At 34.3% G+C, this 19,744-nt stretch overlaps 1 protein-coding gene across 2 annotated transcripts in view; it reads right to left on the bottom strand.

Moving 5' to 3' along the window:
* The window catches only part of DCAF10 (DDB1 and CUL4 associated factor 10), a 42,345-nt gene that overhangs the window by 21,067 nt on the left and 1,534 nt on the right, over positions 1-19,744 (bottom strand). For both annotated transcript variants that reach the window (XR_013388112.1, XM_077912597.1), the window contains exons 2-3: positions 11,483-11,596; positions 295-492 (exon numbers count right to left, since the gene is read on the bottom strand). Coding sequence is in view for 1 of the 2 variants with exons in the window: in XM_077912597.1 (XP_077768723.1) it covers positions 295-492; positions 11,483-11,596 (312 nt within the window). In the remaining variant the exon portion in view is untranslated. The remainder of the gene's footprint in view (positions 1-294; positions 493-11,482; positions 11,597-19,744) is intronic.

The raw sequence follows: 19,744 nt of genomic DNA, 5'->3' as shown, positions 1-19,744 counted from the left end.
CACTGACTTTGTTTACCCCATCTTAAACATTTTTGGGGGGCACCTGGGTGGCTCAGTCAGTTAAATGTCCAACTCTTGATTTCAATTTCAGCTCAGGTCATGATCTCTGGGGGTTATAAGACTGAGTCCCACACTGGATTCTGTGCTAAATGGAGAGTCTGCTTGAGATTCTCTCTCTCCTCTCCCTCTGCTTCACCTCTCCACATGCTCACTCAGTCTCTCTGTCAAATAAATAAATCTTTAAAAAAATTTTGTTGTTGTTGACAATCCTAACATGGTCTCCTATTCACAAACCTGTTGGTGTCCCAAATAATGACATTTCCATCAAATCCTGATGTTACTAAGAGTCTTGTATTAGTATCATATTCGATGTTCTTCACCCAGCTAGTGTGACCGTGTAAAGTGCATACTTTGGTGTTGAGTTTTCTCAGATCCCATAGTGCTATTGTAGTGTCATCAGAGCAGGTAGCAAACAGCCGGTTATCAAGAAATCTACAAAGTAGAAAAGAAAAACTGGTTTATTTAATCTCTTGTTAAAGAAAACTTGAGAAAGTCTCTGTATTACCTAATCAAGAAAACGAACAAAAAGCACCACAAACTAACTATATAAACCCAATGATATGGATATCAATAAACAGTAAGCATAATTCACATAATCACAGGGAAGGATACTATGTTTTAATGAGGACCACAATGTAATTTTATCCAACTGCTTTATATTATTGATTTTTATTTGGAACTAAAAATAGGGGTAGATGTTTGGAGAACAGTGCTAGAAAGAAAGAAGAAAAATCTATATAGGAAACACAAATGGTAAGAGAATTTAATAGGAGACAGGAGATTTTGAAGACTTGATTGTAGAGGAAGATATGTTAAGCAGAAAGGGTTCATAATTATGAGAAATATTTACTTTGCTACAAGTAATGTCTTTCTATTTAGAAGGCATTTACATATAAAATTTGCTAATAAAATGCCATATTTTTAATCTATTAATTCAAAGGCATTCCCCCAAATAATCATACTTAGCAGTATTTTATTAAGACCAGTTAAGATTACAAGATACACCAATAAAATACTCTTATCATTCAAACTTTTAATTTTAAACTTATTTCTCAATCCTTAGAATATATTTTATACAAATACTATTATTTTTTATAATAGACTAATCACACTTGAATTAAAAAAATTTTTTTCCACACTTGAATTTCTGCCTAATTCAACATTAGGATGCTTTCTCTAACATACACTGTTATACATTACTTCCTAATCTCTTGCAGAGAGAAATGAATTCTAGAACTTCCTCCAAGATAAAATTAAATAGAATTATTTATCAGAAACCACCCTCAGTATCCACAAATACCAACAATCTTCCTAAAACTTAACACAGTTTTAAAATTCCAGGCTTTTATACAAACTGTTTCTGCTACTTGAAACCACCTTTCTCCTACCCTTTGACCTAACTAACACTTGTTTTCTTTTTATTATTCAGCTATCATCCCCTTCAGGAAGCCTTCCCTCTCTAACCACCCTGGGGTAGATTTATGAATCTTCTAATCTCCCAAAGTACACTACACTTCTGTCACAACAATTAATAAACAGTGTAAGGAATAACTTTATAAGGCTATAAACTCCTTGAAGACGGGAACTGTCTACATAGTTCATTGTTAGATCTGTAGTACCCAACACACACAGTGGTAGGCACATAATAAGCACTTAAAAATATTATGCAAGAGTGAGACAGTTTACTGCCTAGTGGAGAAGAAATTGTAAATACATAATTGTGCAAAATAAATGTGTGGAATAAGCAAAGAAAAAGGTGGTCAGGAAAGACTTCATAATGGTGTCATTTGAACTGACTTTAAAAGATGAAGCAAGCACTCACTAAGTGGCCAAGGGATAAGCAAAGGTACAGAGGCATGTAGAGGGATGGTATACTCTGAGAGGCAACAGTAGTTAAGAGTACTATGTGTGGAAAAGTAGAGATAAGAGGAAAATACATCATGGATTTATTCTCTAGTGATTCTGAATCACTACTTTTTTTAAAGATCTTTGCTTTTTCTTTTTAAGGTTTTATTTTAGAGAGTGAGCAAGAGAGAGAACAAAGTAGGGGGAGGGAAAAGGAGACTCCCCACTGAGCAGGGAGCCCAACTCCGGGCTCGATCCCAGGACCCTGGGATCATGACCTGAGCTGAAGGCAGACTCTTAACCAACTGAGCCATTCAGGTACCCTCCCACCCAGTAACTATTTCTTAATTATAAATACATGCCCATTGAAAATATTTTTTTAAATATTTTATTTATTAATTAATAGAGACACAGAGAGAGAATGAGAGGCAGAGACACAGGCAGAGGGAGAAGCAGGCTCCATGCAGAAAGCCCAACGTGGGACTCAATCCAGGGTATCCAGGATCACACCCTGGGCTGTAGGCGGCGCTAAACTGCTGCGCCACCAGGGCTGCCCGGAAAATATTTTTTAATGGAAAAAAAATCTACCATAAAAATAACCACTGTTATTGATAGCCTCATTCTTCTATTTCAAGCCTAATATCATGTCATAAATATTTTGCCATGTTAACGATTTATTGACAAAATGATTCTTAATGGCTGAACAGATTTACTGAATGAACCGTAATCTTTTCTCTTTTTTTAAAATAACAAGCAAGTGTTGGGTGTTTATACTGCTTCCAATTTTTTACTACGGTTTATACTAAAAACTAGAAAATAGCTTTATTTAGTGTAAAAAAGTTTACACTAAAAAAAACAGCTAAATATTCATCACATCCCTAGTTATTTTTCTAAGTATATTCCCATAAAAATGTTTTGCTAAAAAGGGATTTAAAAAAATATAAGGCTTTTGATACATACAGCCAAACTGTCCTCAAAAGAACACACCAATATGTAGTTCCACCAATAGTTAGGAGTGTCCCATTTCTCTAAGCCCTGTCACACAGATTTTTTTTTTAAGATTTTATTTATTTATTCATGAGATAGAGAGAGAGAGAGAGAGAGAGAGGCAGAGACACGGAGAGGGAGAAGCAGGCTCCATGCAGGGAGCCCGACGTGGGACTCGACCCCAGGTCCCCAGGATCACACCCTGGGCTGAAGGCGGTACTAAACTGCTGAGCCACCCAGGCTGCCCGACTTTTAGGCTTTTTAAAATAAATATATTTTAATGACTTCCTGACAGGAATTATATGATTAAAAAATATATGCAATGACAAAAGACTACTACTGGAAAGTCAAACTTTTAAAATAAACTGATAGTCATCATAGAGCATCTTCATACATATTAAAAATTTAGGGAAAAAAATAAGATATTTTATTTAGTCTACAGAAAATACTTAAAATGCACATATGGATTCAAAACCCTGGTGGCATTATACTGCCTTAGGCCACAGTGGTCTGCCTTGAAGGCTTTAGGCAAGAGAATGACTTGATTAGAGTTTCAGAAAGATCTCTGAGGTAGGCAGTTTCCAAAACTCTTGGATTTTCATAAAAAATAAAATGGGTGCCTGGATGCCTCAGTTGGTTAAGCATCTACCTTTGGCTCAGGTCATGATCCTGGGGTCCTGAGATTGAGCCCAATGTCAGGCTCCTTGTGCAGCGGGAAGGGGCCTGCTTCTCCCTCTCCCTCTGCCTGCCGCTCCCCCTGCTTGTGCTCTCTAACTCTGTCAAACAAATAAATAAATAAAATCTTTTAAAAAATAAAATAAAATGAAGTAGAGGATCAGTTTTAAAATTGTTATCATTGGGCCACTGAAAAATTACCATTGTTGAACGAAAAATATTTTAATACCAATGATGTATAAAGAATATAATCTCGGAACAAAAGCTAATAATTCAAATTGAATAAATTTACCTTAATGAAAAATTCAACACTTTGACTTTAGTTTTCTCATTTTGCCTCAAATTTTTACCTGTTAAAAATCTTGGTGTTAAAGAATCATTGGTGAAGAGAATAGATAAATTATAGAAAATTAAGAATGTAGATTAGGACACCAGTTAACATACTAACAATTCTTATCTTAAAGCAAGCAGATGTAGAGAATGTAAAGTGTTAGACAAATTCTTGGAGATGTGGCTTAATCTTCTCAAATTAAAACTCAGTCTAGCCTAGTAAGTTAATAACTGTAAAGTGTTTTTAACTCCATAGTCTCTTATAAATAGGAGACACTCTAAACACTGAAGCCTATGAGTTTATGAAATATAAAACTGCTTCATATGTTCCCATCAAACCCCAACATATAACTATTAACAGTTCTGGATAAACTGGACATCTGAATAAACTGAGGTCTTCATTATCAGAGGAGACTTGGTGAACAGCAATTGAAATAGAATTTCCTTAAAACAGGTACCAACATGTCATTATACAAGGGAAAGAAAGTGTTGTTTTTATTTAAAAACTAAAAGTCATAAAAAAATTTTAACATTTACCTTACATTTATTTAACTAAATGCAAATTCTTAGAATAAGAAAAATTAAATGTTTGAGTTTTTCTCCATAATCTTTCCAATGAAATTATGATAGCAAAATATAACACCTTTGAGTTTTATACTATAATTTAAAAAGAATCATTTCTATATAACCTTCAAGGGCTTTATCCATTTCAAGGGCGTTTCCTTAGTCCCATGAAATATTCATATAATTCTCTGAACTATCTATCATGTCCTCATTTCTGTCCTTTCCTTTTCTTTAATTGGTAACTAGTCTATCATTTGCCAATGATTTTACATGTCATTGATTAGTTTTCTAATGTCACTCTCAGAGTTTTGTGAAATCCTTTGCAAGATAAGAAATTTCATGTTCCCAGTGTTGAGCACTGCATTTATATTATAGTGTTTGAAATATACCAATCAGGAAAAGACCAACAAAGACAGTGGGAGGGAAAAGCAGATCTTGGAATATTTAAATAGGCACTATTTTTTAACTGCCATACCACAAAGTGAATATTATGATAACCTCAACTACCCTTGTAATGTATAACTGAAGGTTGGAGGCTTGATCATTAAATGGACGGAGGCTTGATCATTAAATGGACTCTCAAATCCACATACAGAGCCTTCATGAATGAGAAGTAAACCTATGTAATGGGCTTAAGAATTTAAATTACACATTTTCCCCGTATGAAGCAAAGAAAATATTCTTCACAACTATGAATTTTTTTTAGTTTACAAGATAAGCAAATCTTAAAAACTAAGAAATGAACTAGAAGACATTACTAAGTATGTGTAAAATCACTGTGGAGGAAATGTATCCCCATATTTCTGAACAGTTCAGTGAGGTGGTCTAACTGAACTGAACATGAATTCCAGCTCCACCACTTGCTACATATTAACCATGTTGGACAAATCTCTAAGCTTCAATTTTTTATTCCTTAAAATGGGTACAATATCAGGATACTGTGAGAATTAATATTGCATGAAAAGTGCTTCACAAAAGGTTTGGCACATGGTAGGCACTCAAAAAAATTAAAATTAGTATTATTAGTAAGTAATGCACACTTAAGTTCCTGCCAGAGGACCCCTCAGATCCTCATGCAAAACTCTTAAGTTATATGTCCTTCTAAAAAAGCTTTAAAATCGTTTTTCTAACCAACAGATAAGTGAATTCAAATTTGCAGGTGTGGAGTACTAAAGCAGATACACTGATAGCAGCAAATGAGAGCTGACATTGATAAAGAACAAATTCTAATAGCAGATTAGTCAGAGATCATTCTGAGTAGGGGCAACAGCACATCTTTTCTTTTTTGAGATAGAAAATTTTAAGTTATAAAATATTAAAAACATATAGAAAATTATGAAGAATATAACAAAACCTGTGATACCCACCACCCAGCTTTCTCAATTTAACATTGTTATCTTTCAGATTTTTTTGAACATTACAAACACAACTGAAGCACCCTGAATATCCCTCCCCAATCCCATTCCCCTCCCTCCCTCTCCAGAGGGAACCACTATCCAAAATTTGTCACTCCCCATGCAAGTTTTTAATACCATGAGTTCCTAAGTATGTATCCATAAACAATGTATAGTTTTGTTTTGCATTCAATTTATTCTGTAAATATTTAATTAGCACCCACTATGTGCTAGGCACAGTTCTAGGTGCTTGGGAGCAGAGAACAGACAAATACATGCCCTCATCAAACTTATGTTTGTATATTTTCAAACTTTATATAAATGGTATCGCACTGTTCAGCTCACTTTACAATTTGCTTTTCTGACTCAACTTTGAATTTCTGAGAGGTATCTCAAATGCTGATGCTTCCAGTTCATTTATTTTAACTGATGTATAGTATTCCATTGTAGGAGTATACTGGAATTTATCTTCCTTTTGATGGAGATTTGTTTCCAACTTGTATTACTAATGATGCTATAACAAACCTTCTTTACACAGCTCCTTGTTTACGCATGCTTTAATCTCTTAAAAATCTGTTTGATCCTCAATTTTGCCAGATATTGCTGAATTGCTCTTCAAAAGAATTTTACCAATTATACTCCATCAACAATGTCTTAGAGTTTCTACTTCTCAACATTTTTGCCAATACTTAGTATTTCTTCATTGTTTATTCTTATTTGCATTTTCATAACTAGGAAGTTTGAAAATGTTTCCAAATTTATTGCTCATTTTAGCTTCTATGATTCTCTGCCTGTTTTGCTCCAGGGTAATTGTCATATATATTCTGCATACTAATCCTTCTGTGGCTATGTGCATTGAAAATATCTTCTCCCACCAGCTTATAGCTTATCTTTTCACACTGTTATTTATGTCTTTGGTTAGAATGAAGTTTTAAATTTTAATGCAGGTGAATTTAGCAATCCTTTAATCTATGTTTTTTTTTTTTTCTTAAAAAATCCTTTCTCATACTTAGAATGTAAATATATTCTATATCTCTTCTAAAGCTTTAAAGGTTTGCTTTTATAAATAGGTCTTTAACTCGTAGTTATTTCATATATATAGAACTAATTCTCTTTTTTCCTCCCCTCCCCCAATTTGTAATCCCCCTGCAGTCATATATTAAATTTCCCTATATGCATGGGTCTGTTTCTGGAAGTTCTACCCCATTTCTTTAGGCACTTAATCTCTCCCTGTCCTAAGACTGTTTGGTATCTGGAAGACTGCCAATTTAGTCTCCTTCAAAACTGTCTAAGATATTCTTGGCACTTCCCTGTTCAATATGAATTTTTAAGTCAAGTTAAAAAAAAAAAAAGGTGGGTATTTTGATTAGAACTGCACTAAATGTATAGACTAATTTGGAAAGAATTGACTTCTTTATGTTACTGCGTTTTCTTCCTCAGAGAAGACTTGCATTTGTTTTTGCAGGTACCTGGCAGTACTACCAGCCTAGATCCAATTTTAAATTGCTGGCTAGATGGTTTTGGAACATATGGTAGTATGAATTTGGGCCCCACACATGCATGAATGCTGACTTGTGGTTAGACATTTACTGAGGAAATTTTCTGACACTTCTCTACCAATGTCATGATCTACATGAACAAAGTGGTATGTTTCTAGATCACTGTTACGCTGTTAAGAATAGCCCTTAGGAGTACAATTTTCTATTAGACTCCTCATCTTCAACTGGCCATAGAATTAACTCTCCTGTCCACTATAACTCCTTATACATATCAGAAGGAGAAGCTCAAGGTCACCTGCATTTGGCAGATAAAAGCCAGGGTAAAAGCCAGCTGAACCTGTTTATTTCTTTGCATTCTGGCTTCTACTTCATTTTTGTCTCTAGGATTCCTTTCTTATCAGCTCAACTTTACATTAAAAAATATATTAAAAAAAATCTTATCCCTCATTTATATTTTTAGTAGAAAGGTTGTCTAAGATATTTAAAAAACTTTTATAGCTTAATTTTTATCTATTTGATTTACTAGTTTGGGATGGAAATGTATTAAAATTTCTCTCTTATTATGATTTAAACTTGTAATTCCTTATCTGCTTTGTTTTGGGTTTGTTGTTTTTTGAAATATACAAATTTCAAGTTGTATACAGAAGTTCATAATTATTATATGTTCTTAGTTGATTTTTCCGTTTATTAATGTGTACTGTTACACTTTATCCTTATTAAAATCTTTGGTCTTCCATCTGTCCAATAAGGATAATCTACATTAGTTTTTTTAGTGTGGTATCTCTCTAAGGAATATACAGATGATTCCTGTTTTTGTTCAAATTGCTGTTTCTGTGTCTTTTAATAAAGAAGTCAATCCATTTATACTTACTATGAACTACTCATATACTGGGTCTATTTCTATTTCTTGTTTTCTACTTATCATTCCTTTCCTTTCCTTTGTTTTATTTATTTATTTATTTATTTATTTATTTATTTATTTACTTACTTACTTACTTACTTTTTTAAGCTTTCCTATCTTCCACTGAAAACTAATCAAGCTTTCAGTATTCCCTGTCCCCCCACTTCTACTGCTTTGGAAGCTAGCTACATACTGTATGTCTGCTATTTTACTTACCTTTAATTTAGTTTTTTTCATTGTATATATTTAATTATATATTGTTCTGAAAGAGTCTAAAATTACTTAATATTTCTATCTTCTTCCTAAACATGACATGAACCTTACAATATTACACACAACCTATTTGTTGTTACCATCTAAAGCTATACTGTCCAGTTCAGTAGCCATCAGCCACATGTGGCTTTTCAGTCCTTGATATGTGGCCAGTCTGAACTGGGTTGTACTCTAAGTATAAAACACTAGATTTTGAAAATTTTACATTAAAAAATGAAACTAAAATATCTCAAAAAATTTTATAATGATCACATGTTGAAATGATAATATTTTAGTCCTACGAGGGTAAACATTACTAAAAATTAATTTCATGTTTTTTTCTTTTTAATTGACTAGTAGAAAATAAACCTAGACTTCTAGTTTAAACTTTGTTTTAAATATGCTTCCCCCAAAAACCTAAATTATTATCTTTCTGCTATTAATAATTAATAACATTTGTCATTTCACCTAATTAAATTCTTCATTATGGGATAATAGTTTACCTGGATATGATAGGCATTGGGCATTATTTTCCCTTAGTATTTAAGATGGTACTACATAATCTCCTAGCATCAACTGTTGCTGATGAGAAGCCTTCTGTTATAATGCTAAGTTATACCTCTGTAGGTAATCTGGCTTCTAACTTAAGTGGCTTTTAAGATTTTCTACTTATCTTGGATATTCTAGAGTTTTACTACAACCTGTCTAAATGTAGATAAATTTATCTTTATTTAACCTACTTGACACTCTAGAGTTTACTTTTGATGCAAAGATTCAGGAACTTCTTCAATGTTTAAAATTCTCTGCCTCTCCACCAATCTCTGCATCTTCTTTTTCTGTAATTCTTAAATATATACATTGGAATCTCTCAATTAATTCTCAATGTCTTTTAAGTTAAGTACTCTTAGTATTTTTGAACCCATTAATTCCTTCATCAATGGCATAAAGGATAAAATTTATCCTATCTTTTAATTTTTTTATACTAAGTACATTTTTAATTTCTAGGAATTGTAGTTGCTTCTTTTCCACATTAACCTGTTTCTTGTTTCAATTCTTTTGTTTCATAATTTTGAGTTATCTTTAAATGGAAAGTATCAGTTAACTTATTTCTTTGAGCATCCTAAAAATGCTTTAAGGTTTCTTCCAATCAATGGAATACTATGCAGCCGTTAAAAAGAATAAGATCATCCCATTGGCACTAACATGGAATGATTTCTAAATATGTTATAAAGGGAAAAGCCAAGGTATATAATTGTGTATGTAGAATGCTACCATTTATATAAAAGTGTATGTATGTGTGGGTGTATATGCTTGTACATGCAGAGACTATCTCAAAAAGGATAGCAAGAAATTGGTAATAGTGGTTGCCTCTGGGGAGGGGAACTGGGTGGCTAGGGGACAGAGGTGGGAGACAGACTTACTTTTCACTGTTTACCCTTTTGTACCTTTGAATTTTGTACCACGTGCATGTATTACCTAGTCAAAAAAAAATAAATAATTTATTTTTAAAAATAAAGTTTTTGTTGGACTACTCCATAAAATTAATTTCATCCAGAAAAAATGCTTGTTTTAGTTGATTTTTATATTAATATTAAATGTCTTCATGAGTTTTAGAATTTTGGTTATAGGCTTATTTTAAAGTAAGAAAGGTTTTTAATTATTTTTTCCTCTCTTTCCTATTTAATGATTTTATAACTGCCCCCACTTGAATTTCTAAACCCCTAATCCACAATTGGACCTTATAATGACATTAAGGCCTCCAGTTTTATACTGATATTGGAGCTATCATACATATACATTCAATCACTGACTCAGTAATAACTTTATTCATTTCCTGGCCATGAGGTTGTATCTTATCAGCCAAAACCCATGGCCTCAGGTAGTGAATAGTTGTTTTCCTTTTTTTTGGCCTTTCACAAATGGGACAGGTATTCTAGCCAAATGCATGGCTTTGGTAGTAATTAGGGCTCTGGTTCCTGCCTCACATGAAGCACTTTAGTACTTTTGATTCTTGACAGGAACTAAAACTACTACACTTCAGTACCAGACTCAAAACCCAGTGGCCTTGTGGTTTCAGCCCTGTAACAGCTTGTGTCTGTGTTCCACTTCTGGCCCACAAAAATGTTTATGTTGTTTCAGAGCCTGGCTATATCTTTTGTGCTATTTAATCTATTGTTCTATGTGTTTGGAGCATAGAGGTACATCAAAATTCAGGGTGTCACCGTGACTAGAAGTAATTTCCACATTTCTTTTTTTTGAACATTATAAGTAATCATTATAAAAGGAATATAATCTTATTACATACTTTAGAAAACAGAAAATTATTCATTATCCATTCATTCTAAACCATCCCATGTTAGCACTGAAAAATACTTCCTTATCTTCTGCTTCATGTCATATTTTTAACGATTTTTATCATGATTTTAACCTATATTGTCCCAAGCATTTGTCCATGTTGTTATGTAGTTCCTGTGACCATCATTTTAATGACTGCATATTAATCCACCAAGCTGTTCAATTGTTATTTACTTCCCAGATTATTGAGAATTTAAGGAGTTTCCAACATGCTTTTAGAAAGAAGTTCTCTGTGCATATGTGTTTTTTCCTCTCAAAAGTTTGGATTTGGGGTTAGGGGTGAGAGAAGCCTAGTGATGGGACTGTCATAATTCTATACAGATCACTAGCCCAAAGACATTGCAGAATTGTCATAGTACATGGTTGAGGTTCATAATGATGACCCTGACATATGAAGAGAAAAGGTAAAATCATATGGGAGTAAAAATGCATGTCAGAAAGATTCTAATCCAAAATGGTTAACAGTAAGTTTTGTAATTAAAGGGATATATTTCACAAGGGATAAAATTCACAATTCACAAATGTATATCTAGCACTGCTGGGCAAAACATTACAAAGTTTCATTAACTTTCAAAATAGAATATTTTGTGTCACACTGTAAATTTCACTATAACACTAACCTGATATTATTTACACAGTCTTCATGAGCTTCAGAAAGTGTTTTTATGTGCTTTGAAGATATAGGGTCAAAAAGCAGAACTTCAGTCTGTTCACAAGCAACAGTCAGCACTGACCTGAAAGCAAAGGACACATTTTTCTTTAGTTTTCTAGCACTCTCTTATTACTGATATTCACTTATTTATAATTACACAAACTATAATAAATAACTTCTTTTTGCTCATGTTAGAAGCAAATATCTCAAAAACTGAAACTATCTGCTCTTGGCAATAGTAGGAAATGGTACTCTCAAACATTATAGTGGAGCATAAACTGGTACAGCTTAGGTTTGGAGAGTACCTGATGTATCAAACTTTTTTTAATGTGTGTACTTTTTGACTGAGCAATTTTTTATGGGAACTTAATCTAAAGAAATAATCATTTATAAATACAAAGAAGCATATATAAAGATATATTTCACCATAATGAGGAACTGAAAGTAACCTAAATGTACATGAAAGGAGGAATGATTGATTATATAGCCATGATATGTAATACTTTGCAATATGATGCAACATTTATTTTTATTTTATTTTTTAAAAGATCTATTTATTCATGAGAGACACAGAGAGAATGACAGACACATAGAGGGAGAAGCAGGGTCCCGGCGATATGGGACTCGATCCCAGGACACTGGGGACATGACCTGACCCGGAGGCAGACTGCTCAATTACTGAGCCACTGAAGTGCCCCTATGGTGCAACATTTAAAAGGAAAGGGATAGTTTCATATGGATATGAAAGAACTCCAAAACATATATATTTTTTGAGAGAGAGAGAGCATGCTCCTGAGAGAGAGCTAAGGAGTGAAGTTGGGGAGAAGCGGAGGAAGACGGAGAGAGAGAATCCCAATGCAGGGCTCAATCTCATGCCCCTGAGCAGAAATCAAGAATTAGACACCTAATCCACCGACCTACCCTGGTGCTTCCAAATCATTTTTTAAAAATATTTATTTATTTATTCATGAGAGAGAGAGAGAGAGAGAGGCAGAGAAACAGGCAGAGGGAGAAGGAGGCTTCATGCAGGGAGCCCCATGCAGGACTTGATCCCAGGTCTCCAGGATCAGGCCTGGGGCCGAAGGCGGCGCTAAACCGCTGAGCCACCCAGGCTGCCCCCAAAACATTTTTAAATAAAAGAGTTGGTTGTAGAAAAAACATGCATAGATGAGGCAACTTAGAAAAAAAAAGTCATATATAGCAAAATTATATATTTCTGTATCAATATCTATTAAAATGTACTGCAAAAGGTTTGGCATATATCCTACCAAACCAGTTAGATATAGTCAAACTTAATTTTTCCTTTATGATATTTAGTACTGTCTCATTTCAGACCTTTCCTTTTTTTTTTAAGATTTTATTTATATATTAATGAGACAGGCAGAGACATAGGCAGAGGGAGAAGCAGGCTCCCTGCAAGGAGCCCGATGTGGGACTTGATCCTGGATCCCAGGATCACACCCTGAGCCGAAGGCAGACGCTCAACCGACTGGGACACCCAGGCGTCCCTAGTAAATGTTCTTTTAAAATTTTGTTATTGGTGTACGGAAATGCAATGGATTTTTAAAATTATTTATCCATCAATCTTGCTATTTTAATACTTTATCTGTAAGTTTTATACTTTAGGTTTTGTTGATAATCATACATCTATAAACAAATGCTCTGTTCTTGTTTAATACTTATTTCATTGCTGCACTGGCTAAGACTTTCAGTACAATGTTAAATGCAAATGTGAATGTAATAGGCACTCCTCTCATTCCTGTTTTTTTAAGAATACATTCACCGTTTCATCATTAAAGTACAATGTTTGCTGTAGAGTTTCTTTTCTTTTTTGGGAGTAGATTCCTATTATTGGATTAAGGAAGTTCTACTCAAATTTGCTGTTTTTCCATTAATATATTTTCAGTTGTATAAAATGGTTTCCAACATTTATTGAAATTACCCTAGATTTTTCCTTCAATATGTTAGTGTAGTGATTTACATTATTTTATTTTCTATACTTTTCATTTCTACCATACTGCTTAATTCAGTTGGCTAAAATGGTGGGCTCAATTTCTGGCTTCCCTCCTTTTGTAGATCTTGGTCCTGAAATTTACCTATTGCCTTAATTTTCCAATCTCTTCAAACATAATCTTTTTATACCTTACATTAAATATTTTATATTTCTTCTAGCTTTTCTAATTATTCTCTGTTGAAAGGTTGGTCCAAACCACCTACTCTATTTCTGGAAAGCTACAATCTCTATCTCTTGCATCTGAAATTATGTCCCCTTTTACTCTGAATATGATTTACTTGGGGATTTTTTTTTAAGGATTTCATTTATTTATTCATGAGAGACAATGAGAGAGGCAGACACAGGCAGAGGGAGAAGCAGACTCCATGCAAGGAACCTGATGTAGGACTCAATCCCAGAACTCCAGGATCACGATGCCCTGAGCCAAAGGCAGCCACTCAACTGCTGAGCCACCCAGGTGTCCCTGGGGATTTTTTTTTTTTTTTTTTTTTAAGATTTTGAGAGAGTGCCTGTGAGAGCAGGAAGAGGGACAAGCAGATTCAGCACCAAGAGCCTGAGGTGTGGCTCCATTCACACACCCGAGTTTGTGACCTGAGCCGAAATCAAGAGTCACTCTGATGCCCAGGGGATTCACTTCATCAATATGAGTGTTTTTCATTTTTATTTGTCTTTTCAAAGACAAGATTTTCTCTGTTGAGTATTTGTATTGAAATTCTACTGTTACTATATTTCCTTCCTCTGCTTTCTTCAAACTTACTTTGCTATTATTTGCAGATAACTTCACTATTCCCTATTTCAGATGGATACTTAGCTCATTAATTTTCCTTGTCTTCCTTTCCAGTTTATTAATGATTGTAATTTTCCTACTAAGTACAGTTTTACTTACAAGTTTTTTTTTTAATTTTTATTTATTTATGATAGTCACAGAGAGAGAGAGGCAGAGACATAGGCAGAGGGAGAAGCAGGCTCCATGCACCGAAAGCCCGATGTGGGATTCGATCCCGGGTCTCCAGGATCGCGCCCTGGGCCAAAGGCAGGCGCCAAACCGAGGCGCCACCCAGGGATCCCTACTTACAAGTTTTTAGACATATGGTACTTTCATGATCACTTAGTGCTAAATATTTCTAATTTCCATTATCATTTATTTGGCCCATATGTTATTTATAAATGTTTTCTTAACTTGAAAACACATGAGGTTTTTCTGGTTATCTTTTTTGTTATTCATTTCTAATGATTACATTGTGTTGAGAAACTCTAATTCTATGATAATCTTTTTTTTTTTTTAAGATTTTATTTATTTATTAATGAGAGACAGAGAGAGAGAGAGAGAGAGAGAGAAGCAGAGACACAGGCAGAGGGAGAAGCAGGCTCCATGCAGGGAGCCCAACGTGGGACTTGATCCTGGGTCTCCAAGGTCACGCCCTGGGCTGAAGGCAGAAGCTCAACCGCTGAGCCACCCAGGCGTCCCTTCTATGATAATCTTTTGAAATGTGGCCTTATCAGTGAAAATTTTATAAATCTAACATGTGTTTGAAAAAAAAAAAGCAAGCAGGAGATAGCTGTTACATATAGTCAAGTATGAGATTTTAAAATGTTTGAAAAAGGGGATCCCTGGGTGGCTCAGCGGTTCAGCGCCTGCCTTTGGCCTGGTACGTGATCCTGGGGTCCCGGAATCGAGTCCCACATCAGGCTCCCTGCATGGAGCCCTGCTTCTCTCTCTTCCTGTGTCTTTGCCTCTCTCTCTCTGTCTCTCATGAATAAATAAATCTTTTTAAAAAAATGTTTGAAAAAAATAGATGTTTGACATTCAATAGCAATATAAGTTAACCTATGAATAAAAAATTTAAAACATCTTCAAAATAAACTAACCTATAGATTATAAAAATGTGTGCCAAGTGAAGTTCTAATTAAGTTGCTCATCAAAGTATTCTAGTAATTTCCATTATTTATCAATTTTTGGAAATTGTTGCCATAATCTTTTCTTTGACCCAGATGACTCTTGTCTGCACCATGAATGGATGTAGGAAATTGCATAAAGCCCCTCCAAGAATGTCCACATTAATTAATTTGTAGTGGGGGCACTTGGGTGGCTCAGTCAGTTGAGTGTCTGCCTTGGGCTCAGGTCATGATCTTGGGGTCCTGGGATCAAGCCCCACATCAGATTCCCTGCTCTGAGGGGAGCCTGTTTTTCCCCTCTCCCTTTCCCTCTGCTGGCTGCTCCCCCTACTTGTGCTCACACTCTCTGTCACATAAATAAATAAAATCTTAAAAAAAAAAATTTAGCTGTCATCTTTGTAAGTAAAAAAATTATTTAACATTAACAGAACTATTCATGGGGCTAAATATTCTTTTTAGCTTTTCTGAAGTATATTAACAATTTTTTAACACTTGCTATTTTGTACATTAAATATGTATTCAATTATATTAATAACTATGCCACAAAACAATCTGTTGATTGTCATGTTTAATTGTACCAGACCTAATCCTTCAGCCCAGATGAGAAGTAATATAATACAGCGGTTAAAAGCATAAGCCAGAATGACCTTCCTGCTTTTGTTTCCTCAATTAAATATTCCTGGTACTGAGATTTATGTTGGTGGTCATTTTCATTAATAAAATGAGTATTACTGACACCCATGATGGGCAGGTATTCAGTGGGTTTTAGCAAAACGATCCCACTAAATAATGGTGAAATTCAATAGGAATGATAAAATTAGGGATCTGTATCCCAGGAGTACTGACATAAATCATCCCCATAGGCCCCACTCAACTGCTGTGGATTGAAATCTGTCATGGGAGTACACATTATACCAAGAGTATGTTTGGATACTGCCTACAATAGTGTTACTTTCATCTGATTGCCCTGTTCATCTCTCTGGAACTCCCCAGAGGCTGCAGTTCTCACAAATGACTATGTGAGAATGACTCTGAGATTGCCTGTGAAAGGCAGGCAGCCCCACACTTAGGGAAGCCAAATGGTCACTGGGTATTATCTTAAAGATTTTTTGTGGTGGGGAGTGTATCTAGCATGGATAAAGAGCAATTAGAACTGATGTTATAGCTCTCAAGTGAGATGTTTGTTGGCAGCTTGCAGTGCCAGCTCTTAATTCTGTAGTTGGTATATAATGGGTTGCTCTGGGAGGTTCCATGGAAGACATTCAGTGATCTTGGGGCAGTTAACTATTTAACCACTACGGACATATATCAATACTTTAACAACTGGTACAGCTGAAACAATGTGTACTAGCTGAGTATCAGGTCTGAATGCAGTATACTGCTGGTCAGAGCAAGATTTTATTAAGCGGTGGTGTTTATCATATGTTTTGTGTCTACCTGACTGAGGTATACTATAATGTACATTAAAATCTTCCTCTATGATAAATTTGTCCATTTTCTCCTTAAGTTACCAATTTTTGATTCATAGATTTTCAATTTAAAAGACTCATTCATTTCAAAACTGTTTATCTTTCTCGTGAATTGAACTTTCGTGAACATGATGTGATCTCCTATCTCTAGTAATTTGGCCTTAAATCCTAGTTTGTATAGTAATATAGCTCACCAGCTTTAGAGTGCGTTTGATATATTCTCGTCTATCCTACTGAACATCTAGTACTATTATATTTACTGTAATTAGCAATATTTAGACTTATTTTTGGCCATTCTTTGGTTTTTTATTTATTATACCTTTTCTACTTTTTTTCTTTCCCTTTCTTGTCTTCTCTTGGAATATTTTTTTCTCATTGCACTATTTTTTCCTCGAGTAGTCTGGAAATAATATATCTTTTCTTATCTTTTGGTCTTGCAATCTTGCAAACTTTAATATGCAAACATTAAAAACTACAGTTAATATGTCAAATTCTTCCTGAAGAAAATAAGAAATTTAGAACACCCCTTCAAAATTTATTATTTTCTTCAATTTTAGTTCCATCTTTTTAAATTATCACTCTCATTAAGTACTCCTTTGAAGGTCTTTTTTCTCTAGCTTTTAAGATTTTAATATTTGTTTTAGAGTCACTGTATGCCTAGAAAGGATTCCTGCTTGGGGTCTATTGGGCATCTTAAATCATGATGTTGTGACTTTCTTAAGTTCTTCAAGTTCCCAGCTATTATCTCTTCAAATTGTTTTTTTTTTGTTGTTGTTGTTATTTTTCCCATTATCTCATTTTCTTCAGGAGCTGACCAAATATATAGTATGCCTTTTTTGTCTATGCGCCATGTCACTAAACCTCCTTCATATTTCCAATCTCTGCATCATTCTGGCCTCCAGTCTAGATAATTTCTTCATTTCTATTTTCCAATACTACTCTCTATAGCAGTGCCTGATGTGTTTTCATAAAAGAAAGCCTGACAAATTTCCACATATTATTCTCTAATCTATTAACATCAAATTTCATTTTATAAAATGTCCTCTTAGGAAGTGATACTTCTTTTGATTATATTGTTACTGTAAAAACATTTTTAGAATTCTTTAGAAATTACCTCTACTCCAGGTATCCTTTCATTTCTTTTTTAGTGTCAAATTTTTCCAGTCTGGTCTCTATTAAATTCCTAATTTTAATTCTAACCTTCTGTGTCACTTCTTCTCTGTACTGAGAAGTCCTTATAAATAACAGTGATAATGGTACCCAGTAAGCTGATTTAACCCATATAACTGAAGGATATAAGAAATTATCTCATATAACACAGGTGTCATTTTTCTATAAAATTAAGTCCTATAAAAATCTGAAGCATATTAGACGTAGTAAGAATACTAAAAAATTATAACATTTAACTATTTTCATCTATCACCTTGACACAGATGAAAAAGAATGGCAATGTGTAATATTGGCAAAAGTATGGGGAGACGGGCACTTTCATGTGTGTGTGATAGAATGAGAATTAGCAAAATCTTCACATAGGGGAATTTAATAATAGGTCTCCAAAATCTTCATAACTTACACCCATTCTAGAGAATTATCATGAGGATATAAACCTAAAAATGTTTCTAGAGGTTTTACTTAAACTAATGAAAAATGTTAAATAATGTAAAAATATATTAACATAGGTAATTCACCATATATTGCATAAAAAAGAACAGGCAACAAAATAACATGATTCCATGTTTATATTAAAATAAACATACGCAGGGGCACCTGGCTGGCTCAGTTGAAGAGCATGTGACTCCATCTCCGGGTCATGAGTTCGAGTTCTACATTGGGTGTAGAGATTACTTAAATAAATACCTTTAAAATATAAACAACACACACACACACAAAATTCCTTGGACAGCCTTTTAAGCTCTGGGATTATAAGTGATGTTTAACTTCTTTCTGTTCATTTATTGCCTAGATTTTCTAGAATGAGTATATATCAATTGCAAATTAAACATTATTAAATTATTTAAGTACCAGAGTGCCTAAATACTTTTTACAAAAATGTTTGTACGGGACTATGTTGTCCTGGTTCAAACAAAACTATCAGTAATATATTCCTCATTCTAATAGCACTGGCAATGGGAATTTCCTCTTCATAACTCATTCTACCCCTCTCATCATGTACCTAAAATCTCACTTCCAAAGAGTAAAAACAGCTATTTCTGAAAGCCTGACAGAACAGATAGGAGGGTGAGAGGAGTTGGGGTATGGAGAAGAAAAGAACTGAATGTTTATGAGGGAGAGATTCTTCCTATTTTGGGAGGAGCTTTAGGAATAGGGCTTTGTTGGAGAGAGCACTAGGGAAGGAAGGTTACATGAATAAACTTTAGTAGTTCCTCCTCCTTACCTGTATTCAGCACATTCATTGCTACAGGTTCCACCCAACTGCTATAAGTAGAAACCCCAGAGATCCTAGTACCAAGTATAATTAGGAAGAAGCAAATGCATCAATGAAGTGGAATATGGTGTACCTCCTCACTGTGATTCCAAATTCTGCTACTTTTCTCCTTCCTAGCACATTTTAGTTTTTTCTTAAGCAAAACATTTTGCCTTGTTAAGCCATCATCTTTCAGCTTCTCTAACATGACATACTGGCCCTCCAACCATAAGTCCTTTGACATACCAATTCCTCCATCTGGACTACTTCTATCTCCTCCCCCACCCTATCTTGGTGAATTCATCTTCTACTCATTTTTTTCTGTTTTTTTGGTTAAATGTCACTTTTACAGCAAAACCTCAAACACCCTGGTGTGTACAGTCGGTTCCTTCAAGCCTTTATCTCGATTTACAAATACACATTATG

This window comes from Canis aureus, chromosome 10 (assembly GCF_053574225.1).
Source record: "Canis aureus isolate CA01 chromosome 10, VMU_Caureus_v.1.0, whole genome shotgun sequence".
In the NCBI taxonomy this organism is placed as follows: domain Eukaryota; kingdom Metazoa; phylum Chordata; class Mammalia; order Carnivora; family Canidae; genus Canis; species Canis aureus.
The sequence above is the reverse complement of the archived record's forward strand: the minus strand, read 5'-3'. Positions and strand labels throughout refer to the sequence as shown.